The sequence below is a fragment of the Dromiciops gliroides genome, chromosome 6 (genome assembly GCF_019393635.1).
Source record: "Dromiciops gliroides isolate mDroGli1 chromosome 6, mDroGli1.pri, whole genome shotgun sequence".
In the NCBI taxonomy this organism is placed as follows: domain Eukaryota; kingdom Metazoa; phylum Chordata; class Mammalia; order Microbiotheria; family Microbiotheriidae; genus Dromiciops; species Dromiciops gliroides.
Genome location: NC_057866.1, coordinates 166453394 through 166475213, shown reverse-complemented (window position 1 = coordinate 166475213; position 21820 = coordinate 166453394). Strand labels below are relative to the sequence as shown.

Genomic DNA, 21820 nt, shown 5'->3' with positions numbered 1-21820 from the left:
TGCCAGGAAGGGGATTAATTCAAAAGACAAGTAGGGAGCTATTGTATGTTTTGTAGCCATGGTGATTAGTACGAATCTATTGGCTATGTGCAGGTGAAATTAGAAAGCAGGGAGACTGGAGGCAGAGCATATTGTGGTAGTATTCTAACAGCCCTTGTGTATGGTGATCAGAGCAGAGACTACTGTGGGGGTCTTTGAAATAGCCAAGGGACAAATGAATACATTTGAAGGGGTAGATAGACAAGACTGACAGATTAGAAAAGAAGGACAAAGAAATGGGAGAGGTCCCATGACTCAGACCTTTCTAGCTGAGGACCAGTGGAAAACGGAGTAGGAACATTAGTTAGGGAGAGGGAAGATGATTTGAGTTGGAAGGAACCTTGGATTGCATACTTGAGTAGGAATCTCTTCTGTGCTTCCCTAGACAATCTGACCTTGATTTAAGCCCCTCCAGGGATAGAGAACTGCCTACCTTAGTGGGGAACTTCTCTGTGGACCTCCGTGGATTCTGATTAGAAGGGCTTGTTAGCTCACCACACAAGTAACCATCATCGTTAGGGATTACACTTAATGTCTGGTTGATGACTTCAGTCTCAGACATTTCAAAGTGGCCGCAGTAAAATGATGGTGTTCCATGGCTATTGAGAAGTACTTGACAGGTTAGAAGGGAAGGCTGGAGAATCAGTATAAAAGTGATGGATGATGCCTTCGGAGGGAACGAACGGTTTGACAGAGAACCTTATTGAGAGAAGAGGCCAAAGGACCATGAAGTGAGCTCTGTGGGATTCTTACAGGGAGGTGGCCAGATGAATAGCCTGAAATGTAAATATATCGGGGCCTAAAGGGTTTCACCACTCCAGATGTTCATTTCCTCCATCGACACAGATCAGGATCTCCTTATCAAATAGCCTTCATGAGCTATGTGGCCAAAAAAGGCCCACCTGGTCCCCTCTCCCCCAGAAGTGACCCTCACCTCTAGGCTTTTCCAGCTTGGGGGAGCCCCAGGCTCAAGCTGCAGGTGGCATAGCCTTTGGGAATCCAAAGGCATTTCTGTACCAAAATGTGACTTCAGGAGATCCCAGCATTACCTGTGGTGGCCATGCTCTTTCCAGTCAATAGGCTCCTGACTTCTTTCCCAACTTTTTGCTTTAGAAACAGCCATATTATGAGCCTATCAAAGGAGATCAGAGTAAGACATATTGTATTTGAAGTGAAGGATCTTTGAAAAGACCATGCAGTATTCATTAAGTAAGAGTATTTTCTTGTGTGGTTTGGATTTTGTGGGGAAGAAGAAGGGGAGAGGGCATGACAACACCATCTCCAGCTTCCTCCTGGTAAGGAATTCAGTTGTACTTTTTTTTAAAAATGTTCTTCATGAGGGACCTGGTAAAATGTATTTCATTAGTCAGCACATCACAACATGCTACTTAGCAAGTTACTTTTTTTTTTAATTAAAAAAGGGAGCTAACAACAAGAAATTCAGCTTTCCTTCTCTTTTCAGTTGTGGCTATAAATACAGATGAAGGGGAAAAATGGAGAATTTGTGCTGTGGAGCATGGGGAAGATGGGACTGCTTCTTATCTTCATCCCTTTTCATTTGCCTTGGAATTTTTACATCCCTCTGCTCCCTAATAGGTTCTCACAGGCCTCCCCACAAATCAGTTGGTTGTGTTGGGCTTCCAGAAGAGCAAAGAGCAAAAAGAGAATAGGAGCTTCAGGGTTAGGAAGGCCCTCCCATAAGGGCAGCAGCCCCTGCCCTGAGCATACAGTGCTGAGTGCTCTGCTGCCTGACAGGAACATCTTTCTGTTGTCAAGGCATTCGTGCAGCCAGCAGGATGGGCCCAAAATCTTACTTGTTGAAGGAAGAGATTATTATGGTACCATGAGGGAAGAGGAGGGAGAAAAGGAGGAGAGTTTCTGGCTCTCGCCCTTGAGCTGTAAATTCTCAAGGACTCTCTTATAAATCTCCCAGAATCACTGTGAAAAATCCACATTCTATTGGAGAGCAGTGTAGGGCCATCAAATAGTAATTTCTGAAGGTCCCCCCCACCCACCAGACACTGGGGAAAAAACTGCAGAATAAAACTGCAAAGTAAATCTCCATCTGAACAGTGTTGTTTTTCTTCTTTAGTACAAAGGAAGTTAGGTTTTCTGGTCCTCCCCACTACACATCTCTCTATTTTCCTTCCGCCTCTCTTTACCACTCTTCCCATCTCCTCCTGCGCTCTGCTCCTGTTCTCTATTTCTGACTCTCCCTCTCTCCCTCCCTCTTTCCCTCTCTGTTTCTCTCTCCATCCCTTACTCTCACTCTCCTCCCTCTTTTTCTCTCCCTCCATTTCCCTTTTTTTCCTCCCTTCCTCTTTCTCCCTCCGTCCTTGTCTTCTCTGTCTCTCTCATACACACACACACACACACACACACACACACACACACACACACACGTGTCCATATACACACTCACTGCTTCTCTCACCCTGTGGCTCTTATTCCATGAGGAAATTTTCTTGACTATGCCCTCTCTGAGGATATTCACTGAAAGACACCCAAAGCTGAATGTCTATTTTAAAATAAAGTTGTCAATAAATGGTGGCAAGGAAAAGGGGAGCTCTGGTTACCAAGGCTACGGATGAATTTTTAAGAAACCATCTCCCTCCTCCTTCAGTCCCCAGATGGATGTCTTACATAACCGCACTTGGAAGTTGCGTGTGGTTCACATTGCAGACCCCCTCCACTATGTCACAGGCCACATTGGACCATGTTCATTCGAAGCCTTGTCTCATTTCTCATTGCAGAGGGCCAGTTGAGAGTGGACGCTAATGTATCTGTGCATCATCCTGGGGAGCCTTTGGGAGTTAGGACTGAAGTGAAGAATCTCAACAGCATAAGATTCTTGGCCAAAGCAATAGGTAAATGTCATGTCACTCCTCGATTTATGATTTTCCAAGTAGCCTGCCTTGAAGGTTCATCATGGGCTGGAAAGATTTTTTTTCTTTTTTTCTTTTTTTTTTTTGCTAACTTGGTTAAAAGGTGTTTTCTTGCTTCTTTTCCCTTAGAACAGAGGCTCCTTACAAAGCAGGCAATCGTCATGCTCCGTCAGTCAACAGGCTTTTATTAAGCACTTTCCATGTATATTTCAGACACTGTGCTGTGTGGGTGGAGAAAGGGATATAGAAAGAGATGTTGGAAAGATAGATTCTCCCCATTGTGGGGGTCTGATGAGTAATAAATGCATCCTAATTAGAGTAGCACATTTTGTAAAATACGCGCACTGTTTGCCAGTGGCAAATGGGCAGCAGTCGATTCCAAAGTGGGAGAAGGGTTTCAGTCCAGCCTGAGTTGGGGGTGGTGCCTTTCCCCAAGCCCTGGGTTAGCTTAACAAGATGCTGTGTTCCTGCCTAGGGGCATCGTTGTCTTTCCTGAGATGGGAGAAAGGACAGAGAGTGAGACACCATGTACCGGGAGTCTTGTTCTTTCATTGATTTTGTTAAGTGCAGACAGATTGGGATGAAGGAGCTTGAGTGATCGGGACACTATGTCTGTGTTTAGAAAAGGGGTGCACTTGAGCTTCAGGCTGGGTGAGGACAAGGGGAAATGACCCAACTGGGACTATAGGATGATATTCTCAAAGCAGTTAGGGCTCAGAAAAGGGCATTCAGAATCCTTTGGTCTGGTCCCCAAAGACCTTAGTCCACGAAGGTGCTGTCGTAGCCAAAATAATCAGTAGAATTCTGGGTGGCATCAGGGAGAGCATCAGAAAGAAAACAGGAAACATCATCTCTGCCTCCTATAAAGACCTAGTTCAGCCAGACTTGGGATTCCATGGGTAGTTCTGAGCTATAACATTTAAAGAGACTTAACAGACCTGGAGGAAAAGTTCAGAGAAGAGCATTTAAAAGTGGTCAAGGTGGTGTGGTAGGATTGGGGGATGAGGACAGACAAAGAGATTGGACTCTCATGTCTGCATAGTCAGAGTCTGAATAATAAGGGATATGGATAGGGTCAAGTTTCCAGAACAGAATAGAAACTTGAAAGAAGGAACTTTGGGATAAACGAAGAAGCAAATCTCCTTTACACAGCGGATGGCAAACTTGTAGAACTCATTAGTCCAGTACTTAGTAAAGTCAGAAGAATGAAGGTGCTTCCAAAAGGGGTTTCATGAATTTATGGATTAGTAAGTCAATCAGTGAACAGGCATTTATTAAACACCTACGTTTTTGCAGGCTGTGGGGACCAGCAGACTCTCGACCCAGGCTCCTCCAGCAGTGGGAAATAGCAATAGTGAATAGGAAATAGGCGAGCAATAGCTGACAGTATAGCATTTTAAAATGTGCAAAGCTCTTTCCATAAATTATCTTTCTTTTTATTTTATTTTATTTTGTTTTTGGTAGAGATTCTGGGGATCTAAGCCAGGGCCTCACACACCATGCATTATCTCATTTGAGCCTAACCATAACCCTATGAGACAAGCTCTCTGGTATTATCCCTATTTGACAGATGAGAAAGCCCAAATTAGGTGACTTGCCTGGCATCATACAGTTATGTGAGATTTGAACTCAGATCCTCCTAACACCAGTACATCATAGAGTGCTACTTTTTTTTTTTTTTTTTTTTTTTAGCGAGGCAATTGGGGTTAAGTGACTTGCCTAGGGTCACACAGCTAGTAAGTGTTAAGTGTCTGAGGCCGGATTTGAACTCAGGTACTCCTGACTCCAGGGCCGGTGCTCTATCCACTGTGCCATCTAGCTGCCCCCGAGTGCTATACTTTTAAAAATCTGAACCTGAAATTAAGCTGACATTTAAAAAAATGATTTTGAGCATGAAATAAATCGAGACCTGGGTTCAGATTGTGTGTGAGACTTTCTCCACCCCTTAGATGTAACTATGGCAATAAGCAGTTTGTAGACTACAGAACTGTTATTTAACATGTTTAGGTATTCTTAAGTAGCTAAAACAAATATAAATAGAGTAAGTAAGACAGATATTGGTAGAACTGATATACATGCTATATTATAAACTCATCTGGATAACTGAAACCATCAACTCAATTCCGATTGTGGTTAGGTATCTCCCAAACAGCCTAAAGGTCAAATACCAAAAGTAGTAACTTTTTTTTTGTGTGTGTGGGGCAATGAGGGTTAAGTGACTTGCCCAGGGTCATACAGCTAGTAAGTGTCAAGTGTCTGAGGCCAGACTTGAACTCGGGTCCTCCTGAATCCAGGGCCAGTGCTTTATCCACTGCGCCATCTAGCTTCCCCCCAAAATAGTAACTTCTGAGCTGAAAGGGAACACTCAGAGAAAAGTTGGAACATTAGATACTACAAGAGCAAATTCAAATGCTAGCTTGCCATCAGGTCTAAGAAACCATCTAACCAACATTCATCTATTCCTCTTGCAATCATCTGGTGCAAAACTAGTGGTTTCCAGCAACCAAGGAGGCGTCATGTTATGTGGAAAAATGAGATCCAAAGGGTTAGGAATTTGGATGATGAAAGACTGGTGGTTTCTTTCTCTCTATTTCATACTTATTGTGCATGTACCACTTGGGTTGTGTTTCATGTGTGGGAGGAGTCATTGTGTCTAAATATCTGTGGATCCTGAGGCTCAGGGTCTTTGTGTCCTAGACCCGAGACCGGCTTTATTGGGAGACAGGCTCCCTCTCTCAATAAACCTGTTTTCTTTGGTTTTTCTTCCTCTAACCCTGCGACTTAGAAATTTTTGCAACAAGATCCCCCTGCCAACACTTAGCTTTCTAGCTGTCCATGGGCAAGTAAGCTGCTTTATCTCCCCAGCCTCAGATTCCTTACTAGCAATACTAGAGGTCAGATTCCCCTGGAATGCTACCAGTAGCGCCCACCTCGTGAGGTCAAGTGAGATAACAGATGTAAAACATTTTGCAAACTTTCAGGATAGCAAATGTTACTTTGTTTTAATGTATTTTCAAGGAAAACTAGCAGGAATGAGGGGACATTTCCTCATCTTTTTTTTTTCTTTTTTTTTTTTGGTGAGGCAATTGGAGTTAAGTGACTTGCCCAGGGTCACACAGCTAGTAAGTGTCAAGTGTCTGAGGCCGGATTTGAACTCAGGTCCTCCTGAATCCAGGGCCAGTGCTCTATCCACTGCACCACCTAGCTGCACCTTTTCCTCATCTTTTGAGGGTGACTTTCTGTGAAACATCCCTCGTGCCATTGCAAAATTTTGGAACCATAAGGGAACTATTCCTTGGCACAGAGGCATTAGATAGGGAAGACTTCTAGTAAGGTTGATCAGCCATTTGAGAGGCATAAACACCTGAGCCAGATGACATAAGCCACAGGATCTAGCGCAGTGTTCTTAGTCTTCAGAGCCTACCTAAGACCCTTGTTTTTCCTTCTTCTTCCCCCCTCTTACAACCGCCCTTTTGGCCAACAGCCTACATCAAGGAGGACAGGGAGAGGAGCAGAAAAGGACACCAAGTGATTCTATTGCTTCTGTGTAGCTCAGATTTTTTTTTTAAATGGGGTTTGGTGAGAAGACTAAAGCTGTTAGCAGAAGGAAGTTTGGGAAATTATATTCAGATTTCAGTTAACCAAGACTTGCCTTTGGGCTATGGGGGGAAGTCCATCATATCTCATGAAATAATTAGTTCAGTAATCCTCTTCCTTGTGATACTTGGGCATCATTAGGATGTTTTTTAAAGGTTCTTTCTAATGAATGCCTTCCTGGCAGTGGAAGGTGTTAGAGAATTTATAGTGTGATCCCATGATAGTAAATCACTTTGTTTCTCTTAGACTATGAAATTCAGAGACAGATTGAAGAACTTCAGAATGGAGGCAAAATCCTGAATGAAACTCGAGCATTTGATGAGAAACTTGGGTGAGTTCGAATTGAAAATCATTAGGGAGGGAGAGAATTGGGGCGGGGGAGGCAGCTTTTAGGGTCTGACCAAAATGAAAGTAACCCAAGTGTCTGTGCTGGGAGTCCCAAGTCCAGTGGGAACCATGGCCAGGCTCCCTGGCCTCAGGGGCTTCAGGTCCCATTGCCTCTTGATTATCAGATGGATCTTAAAAATGTATCCATGGTGATGAGTGAGATGAGCAGAACCAGAAGAACATTATACACAGTATCATCAACATTATGTGTTGATCAACTGTGATAGACTAGATTCTTCTCACCAATACAATGGTACAAGAAAGTTCCAAAGGACTCATCATGGAAAAGGCTCTCCAAATCCAGGGGAAAAAAAAAGAACTGTGGAATATGGATGCTGATTGAACCATACTATTTCTTTTGGTTTTAGTGCTGTTGTTTTTCTATTTTGAGGTTTTTCGTCATTGCTCTGATTGCAGAAATATGTTTAATGTTATTATATATATATGTGTGTGTGTGTGTGTGTGTGTGTGTGTGTGTGTGTGTGTGTGTGTGTGTGTATGTATATAAAAAAAACCTATATCAGGAAAAAAATATGTATCCACAGCCTCTGGATCCTCTCTTCTTGGTGTGTATTCCTGGTTTATAAATCCTTGCCTTGTCTCCCTTCATTGCTTTATTTTCCCCATCTAGTGTCTGCCTTAGACCTCAGAGACTATTTACTTACTCCTCTGGTTTTCTGGCCTTCATCTTGTAGGCTGACGACATTGCTTTTCCCATTTTTTTTTTTTCATTTTCTATTCCCCCCATTCTTTGTCTGGCTTCCATTTTGAAACATGCAGAGATGGGCCCTTGGTGAGGGAATCAGGAATGAAGAGATCTGGGGTTCTGAGCTGGCGATTGGAGAGGAGCAGGCGGCACCAAAGAAAGTCATCTCTTTAATGTTGACTGACCCCTTTATTTTTGTTCCAGGTGTACTGTGTCCATGCGGGATAAAGAAGGAAAGCAAGACTACCGGTAGGAAGCTTCTCTCGTCTCCTGCTATTCTGATTTGTGTGGAATTTGGTTCCGTTGTGTTGGATATACACACACAAAAGCAGCAACTTCCTCATCTGCCATCAGTTCTGGAGATGGTGTTGGTGGTACTGGTGTCTTTGTTGTCACATGGTAGAAAGTATAGACGTTCTTCCTTCCCAGTCTTAGTAAATACAGGGCATCCCAAAAGTTTTAGTGTGGTTTTGAGACTCAGTAGTTTAAAACTTCCCTAAGACTTTAAGGCCTCCTTGTATGTACTAAGGAGCCCAGAAGACATGGTTTCTGAGTCCTGCCTGTGTTCAGACATGGGCTCAGTGACCCTGGGAAGTTGGTGTAATCTCTCAGGGCCCCAAGCAGCCATCAGAGCTACCAATCTGCCCTGGTAGAGGGAGCCTCCTCAGCGGGGAGCTCCCTCCCTGAACCAGAAAAGCTGTAGGTCCGGGCAACAGCAACTAAGAGCTGGCTAATAGGTCACTGAGTTGATGATTCAGTAGCATAAAAAAGAATTGTTTTATTGTAATCCAGGTTAGTGAAGAGCCTGCTTCCCTATGAACACTTAAAAGTGACTAGGATTCTCACTTCTGGATTCCTGCATATTCATGTATGCACTAAAACTCTCCAAAGGAAGGGGAGGAATGGGTTCCCTGGAGTTCCTGCAAAACCTTTTTTCCCCCACCCATGATAGCTGAATGTCAGTTCAAGCTTTTTAAATATAAACGTGCTTATTTGTGAAATATTGGGCTAAAAACCTGAGCAAACGAGCCTAGAACAGTGTCCAGAAAAACCCAAATAATAAGGCATGTGTAGGAACTGTTGGTTTTCCCAGGTCTTTGCCTATTGCACATCAAGCAACGGCCTGTGTTTAAACCCTTCCTCTGTGTGACCTTGGGCAAGTATCTTGATTTCCCTGGACCTCAGTTTCATCATCTGTAAAATGGGGGAGTTGGACTGCATGGTCTTGTTGGGTCCCTTCTGGCCCTCGGTCTGTGATCCTATGAGTGTGTCAGAGGGTTGGTACTGCTGCCATTCATGACTTGTAGAGCTGTGAGAGATCTCAGGAACCATCCTTCTGATTTTATAGATGAAAACTAAGGCCCAGGGCAGTTACAAGTGACTGGCCAGCATCCCACCCCCAGTAAGTTGTCAGGAAGTGTGTTCGATGCCGGGTGCTCTGCCCCCGGGGCCGGTCGTCTTTTTACTTCTGGGAATGGCACTTGAGGGTTAGGCTGGAGAGGAGGAGCCAAGACCTGGATGGGGCCAGAGACCCTCTTCTCAGGGGAGGGCGGCTCTGCTTGCAGGCCTGTGGAGTGGCCGTTCCAGTCTCAGTGGTCTTTCAGCCTGGGGGCTGCCTTCTTTCCCAGAATGATTTTGTTCTGTGGTGCTGCTCCCCGTTAGTCTACTTTGGGTATCTCCCGAGCATGGCAGCCTTGTTCTTCACTCTGTAGGGGATTTCATCAAGACCATTCGGATGAATAGCGGAGGAGGCTCAGCCAGCACTCACCGTTGCAGGCAGCCTTGAGGTGGAGCCCTCTTTACCATCTCTTCTCTTTGGCTCAGACTCACAGCACCAGTCAGGCATGGAGGGGATGGGCTTCCTCGACCTTAAATTTATGAGCTTGGAGCCCCTCCTTGTTCTGCATCAAGCATGGTTAGATAACCAGGGAGGGAGAAACAGACAATCTCCGTGCCTGAGGTGGAGACTCTTCTTGCAGGAGTTCTTGAGCCAGGCATGGAGTTTTTAAACTCCAAACCCCATCATTCCTCGCACCCAAGCTAGTGGCAGCAAACACACTGATGATGATGAGGTGAGTTCCTGGGAGACAAGAGGCCCGATGATCCAGCATGTTTGACGGTGATTGTGCAAACGCAGTGATGTCCTTACCGTGGGATAGGGAGCTGGGCTGTACCTGTGGATGGGGGACTCCTTGGAGAGAAAACTCCCATTAACCAATCAGTGCAGGCCAGCACCTTTTCTGCAACCTCCTGCCTTAGAGAGTTTCCAGAAGCAATGAGAGATTAAGTGACTTAGCAGGAGATATCAGAGGCAGGGCTAAGGCCCACTCTCTCCACTGAGTCACACTTCCATGCCTTTGTTCTCATTCCCCCATTGTTATTGTTATTTCTCATAAACACTGAATCCTCAGATCCGTTCCTAAGCAGTTTCTTCCTTTTGCTTAGGTTTATGCCAGAGCCCAATCTTCCCCCATTGATCCTGTATGATGCTGAGTCCCTGCCCGTGGCTGCAGACCCCCAGCAAGTGGTGAATATCGATTGGATTCGAGAGAGACTTCCCGAGCTCCCCAGCGTGACCAGAGACAGGCTTGTTGAACAGTACGGGATTCTGCCTGAACACAGCTTCGCCCTATTGGTAAGTCTATTGATCAGTTGCTAAAATAAACCTGACCGCATCTGGTTTCAGCAGCTGAGAAAACACTCTCTGAAGAGTCACATTAGCCGACTGTCAGCTTTCATGTCCTTGGAGCTGGGAGCACGCCAGCAGAATTCTTAGGTTTTTCTATAGATGTTCGAGAAGGCTGGGGAGTAACCCTTTTTCCTCTCTGTGAGGGCAGGAAACTAGAAAATTTGAGCCTTGTGATTATTTCTCCCCTGTAAAAACGGCCAGCTGCGAACAGCATTCAACCAGGCAAGCTTGCATCATAGACAAGCCCTTCCCAGGTGACTGCAGCAGAAAGGAATATGAGCATCTAGCCAGCAGTTCTTGATGCTTGCGTCTGTATCGAATCATGGCAGGGTCTGGTGAGGTTTTCAGTTCTCAGAAGCCAGCTCTTTATTTTCCTGAGTGCAGGTATAAGAAAAGACTGACTCCAATGGCCATTATGGAAATTTTGGCCTAAGACTATATTAAATAGGCCATGGGAGACTGGGAATCCATTTAAAGGAGCTGTTCCTGGCTCCTCTAAAATTGTGCTTCTCTCTCTTTGGGGAGTCAGCTACAACTTTGATGCTCTATTAGATTCTAGGTGTCATGCTTTAGGAAATTGGTTCATGTCCAGAAGATGGCGTCCAAGATGGTGGAGGGCCTTGAGATCATGCCACATAAGGAAAACTCCCTGGGGACACAACAGCTGTCTCCAAGTATGGGAAGGGTTATATTTGTTGTGCGTGGCTAAGAGGGCAAGTAGAAATGAAGGAAGGAAGTTGTAACGAGGCAGAGTTAGGCTTCATGTAAAGAGAAAGCTACAAAAGTGCAGGGGGAGAGCGTGGCTTCCCCACACCAGAGGTCTCCAGGCAAACCCTGGGGGACCCACCAGAGGTCAGGGGTGTTTCAGAAGCGAGGTTTCTTCCAGTGTGGGTTTAACTGAATGGCCGCTGAGATCCTCTCCAACCCTGAGAATCAGTGTTTCTGTAATTCCTCTTCTTTTTGCATCAGATGGCATTGGTAAGTTTTCTGCCCTGGTGTAGGTATAGAGTTGTCACAGTGGTTTTCTGATTGTCTGAAAGGGGGTGAGCACACTCCTGACAAGTGGTCCTCCTTTTGAGAGACTGCGTGGGTGCCATTCTCCTTATTACTGCTGTGGCAAAACCGAATGAAAAACCAATGCTCATACTTTTAATGAGTTACTATTAAGCATTCGCAGGATTTAAAATGAACATTTATATGCTAGCTAGACACTGATATCCTACATTTATGTGTGCATGCATGCAAACATACACATGTCCCCACTTCCTCATCCATTAATGAGCTGGTTTGCATACTTGGAGTTCACAGATTAAAGACACAATTTTAGTGCAAGTAATTATTGTAATCATAATTTATGTAGCACCTCTTATCCTGAAGCAGCTTAAATCTCAAATATTTTTCATAGATCGATTCAACTAAATTGAGTTTCTGCCAAACCTAGTCTCCCCCACCATCCTGCCCCCAGAATTTCTGGCCAAGCCAAAATACCACTGAATAAGAGTCCTCTATTTTATTACATACTTGCTAACTCACTGGGATTGGAGGGAGAAGGGGAGAAAATCATATTCTTCATCAGCAGCATCAATTATCTACCTTCATTTGGCACTGCCCCAGCTGGACAAAGCAAGTCTTTTAAGATAATGTAGGGCAGATAGGAATTGATACATCTTTTCTTCTGTTCCCAACATTGTGATTTCTGAGAATAATATATAAGTGTGTCTGTTCCCTCAGCTTCTTCCTTAGGAGGGAAAGGGCTTTGAAGGTTGACTAGCCATCTCAAAAAAGTGATAAAAACCATTAATTCAGTAGTTAATTCAGTGATAAGTACCTGTTATGGGGCAAGCATTCTACTGGTTCTGGAGTTGCAGATTTTTTTTTAAGTCTTCCCTCACGAGGCTTACACTCCATTGGGTTATGCAACATGAACACAGAAAAGTTAACACAAAATACATGCAGAATAATTTCTTGGGAGGAGTGGGGATCAGAATAGATTGGCATGAGAAGTAGTCTATGAGCCAAGCTTTGGAGGAAATCAAGGCTTTAACCGGGGGAAATGAAGAGGAAATGCATTCCAGGCACAGGAGGTAGGGGTGGGGGTAGGGGGGTGGAAAATGTCTCTTCACCTTCAGGTACATTGCCTGAAAGCACATTCCTTGGGTACCACAAGAATCAGACTTTCTTCTCATGGTTTAAGAATTGGGTTTTGAGAAACATAAGTTTCTCAATTTTAATATCAATGGTGTTTTTAGTATCTCAATCTCTTTAGAATATCAGTTGATTGGTATCAGTTAATTATCTTTATGAAATTGTCACACAGTATCGATATTTTTTTTTATTTCTTTTTTGGCGGGGCAATGAGGGTTAAGTGACTTGTCTAGGGTCACACAGCTAGTAAGTGTCAGACACTTGTCTGAGGCCAGATTTGAACTCAGATCCTCCTGAATCCAGGGCCAGGGCTTTATCTACTGCGCCACCTAGCTGCCCCTCAATTTTAATATCTATCAGATCCCAGACTTGTGATTTGTGTCTTCTGAGTTGGGAAGCATGTACTCATTTGGGGCAGAGGGAGGGGTTGGGTTGGGTTGTTTGTTTTTCATATAGTTAGCACATAATACATAAACTCTGCTTGGTGACATGGGCATCTACTGACATTACAAACCAAACTTCCTCAGTTTGACATGTCTGCAGATATTAATGGTGAAGTGAGAGGGGAAAGGAAATTGAGTGATTCATGCAAATTGTTTTTCCTGAAATTAGGCTGTCTCTGTGACTTTGCAGTCCCCCAGAAGCTGAACTACCCAGAGCACACCTGAAAAATGATATTTCCCTGGTTTTTTTCTGCCTGCATCAGAAACACAACAGATTGCTGAGAGGGGCAGATGCACCAATCTAATGAACCATCTTTCAATTTAAAGAGTGCCCAAGAGTATTCATTAAATAAATAGCAGTGGTAGGAGGGGTGCTTTCCAAAGCATCAGAGCTCCGTGCTTTCGGCAGAGAATCTCTTCTGATTAGTCTGAGCAATCTACACACTTACGGACCGTTACCTTTTCCCACCCACCTATACGTTGGGTAGCAATGGCAAGGGACTAAAGTTCAGAATTAAACTTTCCTTTCATCCGTGCTGTTATTGGTTGTGTGATATAGACTATCCTATTACAGTGACGGTTATGTTATTTACATCGCCCTTAACAGCTGCAAAATGGTTTGTCTTTATTTCTGCCGCTGCTTATTATGGTCACATGCCAAAATCAGTAATGACTCACTATTATTGATATTAATAAAACATTCAGGGAGATGGATTTCAGTTTCCCAGAGGTCATCTCTGCAAAGACCTTCTCCGGGCACTCAGAATTCTTAAAGCTGTTTGAAAACAGTTCCTTCCTATTTCTCAAGCCAGGCTCATCGCTATAAATCAGCCCTTCCCTGCTTCCTAGACCCAACTCCTCAACCCAATTGAAAACCTGTATCCTGCTCTCCTCTAGGTGCACTGTGAGGTACCTTTGTCTCATGATGAGGCTGCGGCTGATTTAGTTTCTCCTCTCCGTCCCATCCTCCTACCTTCTCCACCCAATAGAAATCATTTCAGATGATGTCCAGGTGTGTCAATATTATAACAAGACTCTGAATTTTCAAGGCTCTTGTACAAAGATGTGGTCATTATCATGTTCATCTGTATGCTTATAATAACATATGCATGTGAATTATCCATGGCAAATGCTCAGGCCCGGGTGGGTTTTTATTTGGCCAGCATGGACCAAACTGTCTCTTATAACTGATTGGTGTGTGCTTCAGGTCATGGAAACTAATTTCGTTAGTACCTTTTATAATTTGTATTTGTATAGCACTTCACAGAGTGCTTTCACATTCATCATCTCATTGGATCCTTATCGTCTACATAGGCAGGGTTAGGATTATCCCCATTTTATAGGTAAGTAAACAGGCTCTGAGATTAAATTACTTAATAGATTGCTAGTAAATGATAGAGCAGGGATTCTCAGGGCCCTTTTTCGGCATTATTCGGTGCTTCCCACTGCCATCCTGCTGCCTCTGGATAGTGCCACATAATTTGGAATATTTAAAGGTCATCCCCACCCCCTTTTTTTGCTGCTCCCAGATTTATTTATTTTCTGTGATACTTTTTTTAATTGCATGCGAATTGTTCTGGGATCGTTTTTTGAATCATTGGAAATGGAAATGGAATCATATCTTAAATTTATCAGAATGATTCATCGTATGGGAAACACTTTGCAAACCTAAAAATACAATATAAATGAGGGTTATCATTATTGGTTTTGTTCTTATTTAAATGCGCCCTGAGTTAACTATAAATCTGGGCTGAATAGCAATGTGGCAGTGCAGATAATTGCTCCTAAGTTATCTGAGATGAGGAAATTATTTTTATTTTATAGATGAAGACATTGAGGCACAAAAGAGGCCTTGAATGTTCTCTTCCCCCATTCATCTACTCCGAGGTTTTGTTTCTGTTTTCCATTTTCTACTCACTTAAGGCCTTGGGTTCTCTTTGAAAAATGGTGCCACATAGGACTGGGTTTGTGGATTCCCTGAACTCCAGTTTTCATGTTTTTAGTGAGTCCCATATATTTGAGTCCAAATATGTTTTGGACGCCCATGAGGTATGCTGTATTAGGCGCTTGATGGGACGTAGTAAAGTGAAAGCTTAGTCTTTTCCCTCATGGAGAGTAGGGCCCAAGAGAAACCCCAGAATCACATTGCATTAGAGATTATCTAGTTGAGCCCAGATTTCTAGATGAAGAAGGTAAACTCTTTGGAGCCAGGAACTGTTAATTTGGGGGTTTGTATCCTCAGCACATGGCACAGTGCCTTACACTTAAGTGTAAACACTTAATAAATGCTCATCACTGAGGCTCTCATCACATTAGCTGATTAGTGGCAGATCCCAGCCTAGATTCAGAGTGCTTAATTCCCAAGTTCTGTGCTCTTTGCACTTAGATCATGAGGCTGTCCTGAATCTGAGAGCTGTGGGTGTATTTTATGAGCATTCAAAGTTATACTATCTATAAATGTGTCTTACGTGCCCAGCGTTGTGTTAAAGTGTCCCCTAAGTATCACCCCAATGTGATGTAATGGGCCCCTGACGCAGAGAATGAAAGCTCTTGACTCCGTTTCTAGCTTATTGCTTAATAACTGGGTGACTATGGGTTTTATAAGTTGATCTGCCTCCCTGTCTCTTAGGGACGAGTAATAATTTAACCCTCACCGAGTCCCTAAAAAACTGGAAACAGTCCATTGGGCTTCAGAAAAACTGTTGCCTAATGAAGAGGGATGTGCAAAAACACATACTATATATATACACAGGTACTTGGAGTGTGGTTGTGGTTGTGGTTGTGGTTGTTGGTAGTTGTGGTGATGATGGTGATGATAATGGTGTGGTTTTGAAAGACTCAGAAGTTGAGAATAACCCCAATTGAACTTTGATGAATGCTGCACCAGAGAGCTCCCAGCTAGCATCTACAGTGTGGCCATATGTGTGCTAGTCTCCGTGTTTTATTAGTCCTAAGGACATTTGCATGAAAAAGCCTTATTTGAATGATTGCATCCTCGCCAACTGGTTATTCCCCATCTGAAGTCACAGCCCTTTCTTTCTGACATCACAGAAAAGGTTAGGATGTCTCCTGGGAAAAAGAAGCCAAAAAGAAATCACGAATAGATGAATGGAGTTGTTGCTAAATGGATTGTTTTTCTGAGTTTTCCTTTGGGCATTAAGTAAGCCTGAGAAGCCCTGGTTGGCTTCCTGGATGAAATGCCCATAAAATAATTTCCCATGATAAATATATATTCTGTCTTGAATTGCATTTTAAAGTTAAGTAGTTTGAAATGGCATCTAAAGCCATATTGGCTGACTTTAGACTGCCCAGCACAATTGAGATACAGTGCATTCACCTTCAGACTACCACGTTAGGAAAATCCATTTGGTTGACATTGTTACTCACCGTATTTCAGCTCTATGCAATTTCCAAAATTGATTTTATTGTTCATTTTATAAAATTGTGCCCTCTGCTTGCCAGCTTCTGGGTGCTTTTAGAGTCAGTCTGTTTTTTTAAAAAATCGCTAATATCACTTGCTCTGGAAAAGTTAAATAAGAAGATGCATTTTATAGTGTGCCTAAAAAACCATCCATTTTTCTTTATTGGACCCAGATGAAGAAAGGGGTCTGGGGAAAATTGTCCTCCTAGAACACTGACCATTGGGTTTGGCATGGGAGGACTTAGGTTCTTACTACCTAGATGACTTTAAGAAAATCCTTTCACTCTTCCAGACCTCAGCTTTCTCACCTGCAAAATGGGGAGAAGTGGGGAGTTGCTAAAATTCAGACTGGATAAGAAGTTCTTGATCTGGGGTCTGTGAACTTATATGTATTTTCTAGTATTTTGATAATGATTTAAATATAATTGGCTTCCTGTGTAATTCTGTGTATCTTATGACATTGTGAGGAGTGGTTTCACCATACTACCAAAAGGGGTCCGTGACTTAGAAAAGGTTAAGAACCCCTGTACTAGAGTATCTTTGGGGTCTCTTAAGTCCTACAGTCCTAATGATTCCAGTGTGGCAATAGTGTTACTGGGTCTGGACTTCATCTTCCTCCTACCCCAGTTATCAGAAGGGTCCTGGCTAGATATTAGAGGAGTATTGAAAGGCATAGGATCACTTCCAGCCAGGCACAGCTATGGACTGTGCAGGTTCATACAGTCATATGTCTACCAACTAGAGCAGGAAACTTAGAATTATAAAATGAGTTCTGATGGGTAAGTGTGAGACACGTTTTTCCCCCCTGGGATTAAACAAGATTTTTGGTATCAACTCAATACTGCCTTTTGTTTTGTGGTGATCAAACTAGAGCCAGAATCTTTCTTTTGACTTTAACACACAACTGAGGCACATATTTTGTCTGCAGAGCCCAGCTATCCTTTAGTGTTTTATTTCTCTTTTTCTAATTCAATTTTATTTTCAGTTTCAAATTCACTCTCCCTCTCCTTGTTCCTCACCCACTGAGAAGGCAAAAAAAAAAACCCATTACAAATAGTTATGATCATGCAAAACAAATTCTCACCATAATCATGTCAAAAAACAAAAAGAAAGTAAGAAAAAAATATATACTTCAGTCTGCACTGAATCCATCCACTCGCTGTCTGGAGATGGATAGCATGTTTCATCATGAGTCTTTTGGAATTGTTCTGGGTCATCGTGTAATGAAGTTCCTAAGTCTTTCAGGATTGTTGTTTTTGTATAAATTGTTTCCCAGGTTCTGATCACTTCATCAGTTCACAGCTCTGCCAGCTGTGAATGAGTGTGTTTGTTATACCACAACCCTTCCAGCACTTGTCATTTCCCTTTATTATCAACTTAGCCAATCTGATGGGCATGAGCTTTTACCTCAGAGTTGTTTTAATTTGTATTTTTCTAATTATTACTTTTTTAGATTATCTTTTGATATGGTTATTGATAGCTTGAATATTTTTCTCTGAAACTACCCGTTCATATTCTTTGACCATTTATCAATTGGGGAATGGCATTTATTCCTATAAATTTGGCTTAATTTCCCAGATATCTTAAATGAAATCTTTTTCAGAGAAACTCACTTCAAAGATTTCTTTTCTAATTTCCTGGTTTGTTTTTTTTTTCTAATTTTAACTGCATTGGTTTTGTTTGATTCTTTTTAATTTTACATAATCAAAACTGTCCATTTTACCTCCCACAAACCTCTCTATCCCTTTTGTCCTGAACTCTTCTCCTATCCACAGATCAGACAGGTAATTTCTTCCATGCATCTCTGATTTGCTTATGATGTCACTCTTTATATAAATCATGTACCTATTTGGAGCTTATTTTGATAAATGGTGTGAGATGTTCTATAGCTAGTTTCTGCCAGACTTTTTGATTTTTCCCCAAAATTTTTGTGGAATACTGAGTTCTTATCCTAATAACTGGGATCTTTGGGTTTATCACAAACTAGATTACTGTGCTCACTTCTTTCTGTCTATTGTATACCTAATCTATTCTGCTGGTCAACCTCTCTATTTCTTACCCAGTACCAAATTGTTTTCATAGTTAGGGCTTTAGACTATATTTGAGATCAGGTACCCCTCGTAGGCCCCCTTCCTATTTAATAATAATAATTCCCTTGATATTCTTGACCTTTTGTTCCTCCAGATGAATTTCGCTATAAATGTTTATACCTCTGTAAAGGAGTCCTTTGCTAGTTTGATTAGGATGGCACAGAATAAGTAAATTAATTTAGGTAGTACTGTCTTTTTTCTTATATTTGGCTTGGCCTACCATGAGGAATTAATATCTTGCTCATTATTTATGTCTGCCTTTATTTGTAGAGTGTTTTGTTATTATGTTCATGTAGTTGCATGTATATGTTAGCAGATAGCCTCTCAAATATTTTGTACCATCTTTAGTTATTTTAAGTGGGATTTCTCTCCCTTTTCCTGCTTGATTTTGTTGGCACTGTGCAGAAATGCTCATGACTTAGGTGACTTTGCTAAAATCGTTATTTTATTAGTCCACTCTCTTAGGGTTCTCCAAGTACAGCATCTTATGGTCTGTAAAATGTGATCCTTTTGGAAACAGAGGAAACTCTTTGCCCTGTGCTTATTCCTTTCACTTCCTTTTCTTGTTTTATTGGTATAACTAGCATTTCTAGTAACATGTTGAATCATAATGATGATCATGGACGTCCTCTCTTCACTCCTGGTCTTACTGGAAAGGCTTCTACCTTGTTCCCCTTACAAACAATGCTTTCTCTTGGTCTTACATAAATACTGCTTAGCATTTTTAAGTAGAGTTCTGTTTATTCCTGTGCTTCCTGGTATTTTAAAACAGGAACGGATGTTGTATTTTGGTAAAAGCTTTTCCAACATCGATTGAAATAATCACACACCGGGGCGGCTAGGTGGCGTAGTGGATAAAGCACTGGCCCTGGATTCAGGAGTACCTGAGTTCAAATCCGGCCTCAGACGCTTGACACTTACTAGCTGTGTGACCCCAGGCAAGTCACTTAACCCCCATTGCCCTGCAACAACAATAAAAAAAGAAATAATCACACACCTTTTAGTTTAGATTGACAAAATATACTCACTGCAGATTGCCAGGATTTTAAGAGTCATTTCTTCCTTTTGGAGACAAAGGAAGCTTCCTCTTCCACATCAGCCAATTAACAAGTGTTTATCAAAAGCCTCTTTGCGGGGGGCGGCTAGGTGGCACAGTGGATAAAGCACCAGCCCTGGATTCAGGAGGACCTGAGTTCAAATCTGGCCTCAGACACTTGACACTAGCTGTGTGACCTTGGGCAAGTCACTTAACCCCCATTGCCCCACCCCCCAAAAAATAAATAAATAAGTCTCTTTGGTGTCTGCTAGTGTGCTGGGTGCTGGGGCTGCAAATACAATGAGTATAGGAGTTCCTCTTCCTCAAAAGTTTATATTTCAGTTGGGGAGACCAAAAAAGTGTGTGTATAAATACAATCAGGATGAATATAAAGAGAACTCCATGACAGGGTAGTCTGGGAAGGCATTAGCAGTTGGGGGGATCAAGAAAGGCTTCTTTTTTTTTTCTTTCTGGTGAGGCAATGAGAGTTAAGTGACTTGCCCAGGGTCACACAGTGAGTAAGTGTCAAGTGTATGAGGCCAGATTTGAACTCAGGTCCTTCTGAATCCAGGGCCGGTGCTTTATCCACTGTGCCACCTAGCTGTCCCCCAAGAAAGGCTTCATGTGGAAGGTTTTGCTTGGGCTGTATTTTTTGTTTTGTTTTGTTTTGCTGGGCAATGACGGTTAAGTTTTGGGCTGTTTCTTGAAAGAAAGGAGTTAGTGCCAAGTGTAGAGAATGGTCAAGGCCCAGAGGTGTTGGAAATGGAGGGTTACATGTGAAAATCAGGGAAAAAGGGGCTCCTTGGTCTGGAACAAAGCTCACAAGAATGCTGGGTGCTGAGGCATGGTGCCTGCCCTTCATGGATCAGCAAAGTATAGAACTATAAATAATGATGATGGGCTTACAGTTATGTAAAACCTGACAGCTTACCAAAATAACTGTAAAGCTTTCTTATATCATTCTTTGATGAAAGCATTTAGATGGCACAGTGAAGTGAGCCTGGACCTGGAGTCAGGAAGACCTGAGTTCAAATCTGGCCTTAGACACTTACCTGCCTTGGACTAGTCACTTAACTTCCAGCTACCTCAGTTTCCTATCTGTGTAATGGGGATAACAGCAGCACTTACCTCCCAGTGTTGTGAGGATAACAGGATTAATATTAACTTAAAATTATATACAAATGCTAGCTATTATCATCATCATCATTAATTATTGTCTTACAGCCTTATAAGTAGTATAAATATCTACATTTTACAAATGAGGAAAGAGCTCAGAAACAAAAATGATTTCTCACGGAGTGGCAAGAGCACTGACTCTTAGTCATAGAACCTGAGTTCAAATCCTACCATTATTGGTTGTGTGACCTTGGACAAGTCATGTAACTACCACCTCCCAGGGACCCAGGTGACCTAGATGGCACAAGTAGGGAGTGTCTGAGCCCGGATTTCATCCTGGGCTTTATCACACCAGAGCAGTTCTTCTTCCATCTGCCTTGTGATGCTTTTCCTAGTCAGAATTGCACACTCAGCGTGAGCAGGATAACTTTAATATTAATTGAAGTCAACCATAATTATGCTTCATAACCTGAACTTGAAATGACGTTAACTTACAAAAGGTGTACCTAAATGTTTCTCTTAGCCTTGTTTTGCAGTCTGTCCTTCTCTGGGGATGTATTATAGGGCAATAGTTATAATTATTAGGAGACCAGAGTTCAAATCCTGACCCTGCTCCTTGTAACATTGGGCAAGGCACTTCACAAGTAAGTGCCTGAGACCTGAACTCAGATCTTCCTGATTCTAGATCCAGGGCTTTACTTGGTGCAATGGATAGAGCATTGCATCTAGACTCAAGAAGATCATTGCTCTGCAAAAAACAAAAACAAAAATAAAAAAGAACAACAAGCACCATATAATTGCTAGCTGCCATTATCATTATTATCACCCACTATAGCAATCTAGCTGAGAACTATGAGGACAGGTGCCTGTTTGATAATGGCATAAGTGTTGGGGGTTTTCTCTTTTCCATGTGTTTTTCGGGAGGGGGAGGGTTGTTTTGTTTTTTAGTCATTCAGAGGTTAGTACCTTGGATGAAAAAACTACTCTGATCTCTGAAGAGGAGATGGTGCCTGTGTGCCCAGCGACTGGAGAAGTATGTGGCCCGTCGGGTGTAACGGGCAACCCGCTAGAACAGAACAGCCATAGTAGCCGTGTTTGTAAGGCTTCTTTCCACATCACTCTTTGGGATAGATACTGGACAGTGCAATATTGTTCTTCCATTTTCTAGATGAATAAAGGAACTTGCCTGTGTCCTCACAGCTAGGAATGCCCTCGAGATCTGAGGGATACTTTGAGGTAAAGAACTGGACTGGAAATCAGGAGATT

General features: G+C 42.5%; 1 protein-coding gene across 3 annotated transcripts in view; it reads left to right on the top strand.

Annotated features, from left to right (window-relative positions):
* The window catches only part of GATB (glutamyl-tRNA amidotransferase subunit B), a 107938-nt gene that overhangs the window by 43838 nt on the left and 42280 nt on the right, over positions 1-21820 (top strand). For all 3 annotated transcript variants that reach the window (XM_043970070.1, XM_043970068.1, XM_043970071.1), the window contains 4 exons: positions 2793-2906; positions 6768-6852; positions 7819-7863; positions 10060-10249. In XM_043970070.1, the coding sequence (XP_043826005.1) occupies positions 2793-2906; positions 6768-6852; positions 7819-7863; positions 10060-10249 (434 nt within the window). The remainder of the gene's footprint in view (positions 1-2792; positions 2907-6767; positions 6853-7818; positions 7864-10059; positions 10250-21820) is intronic.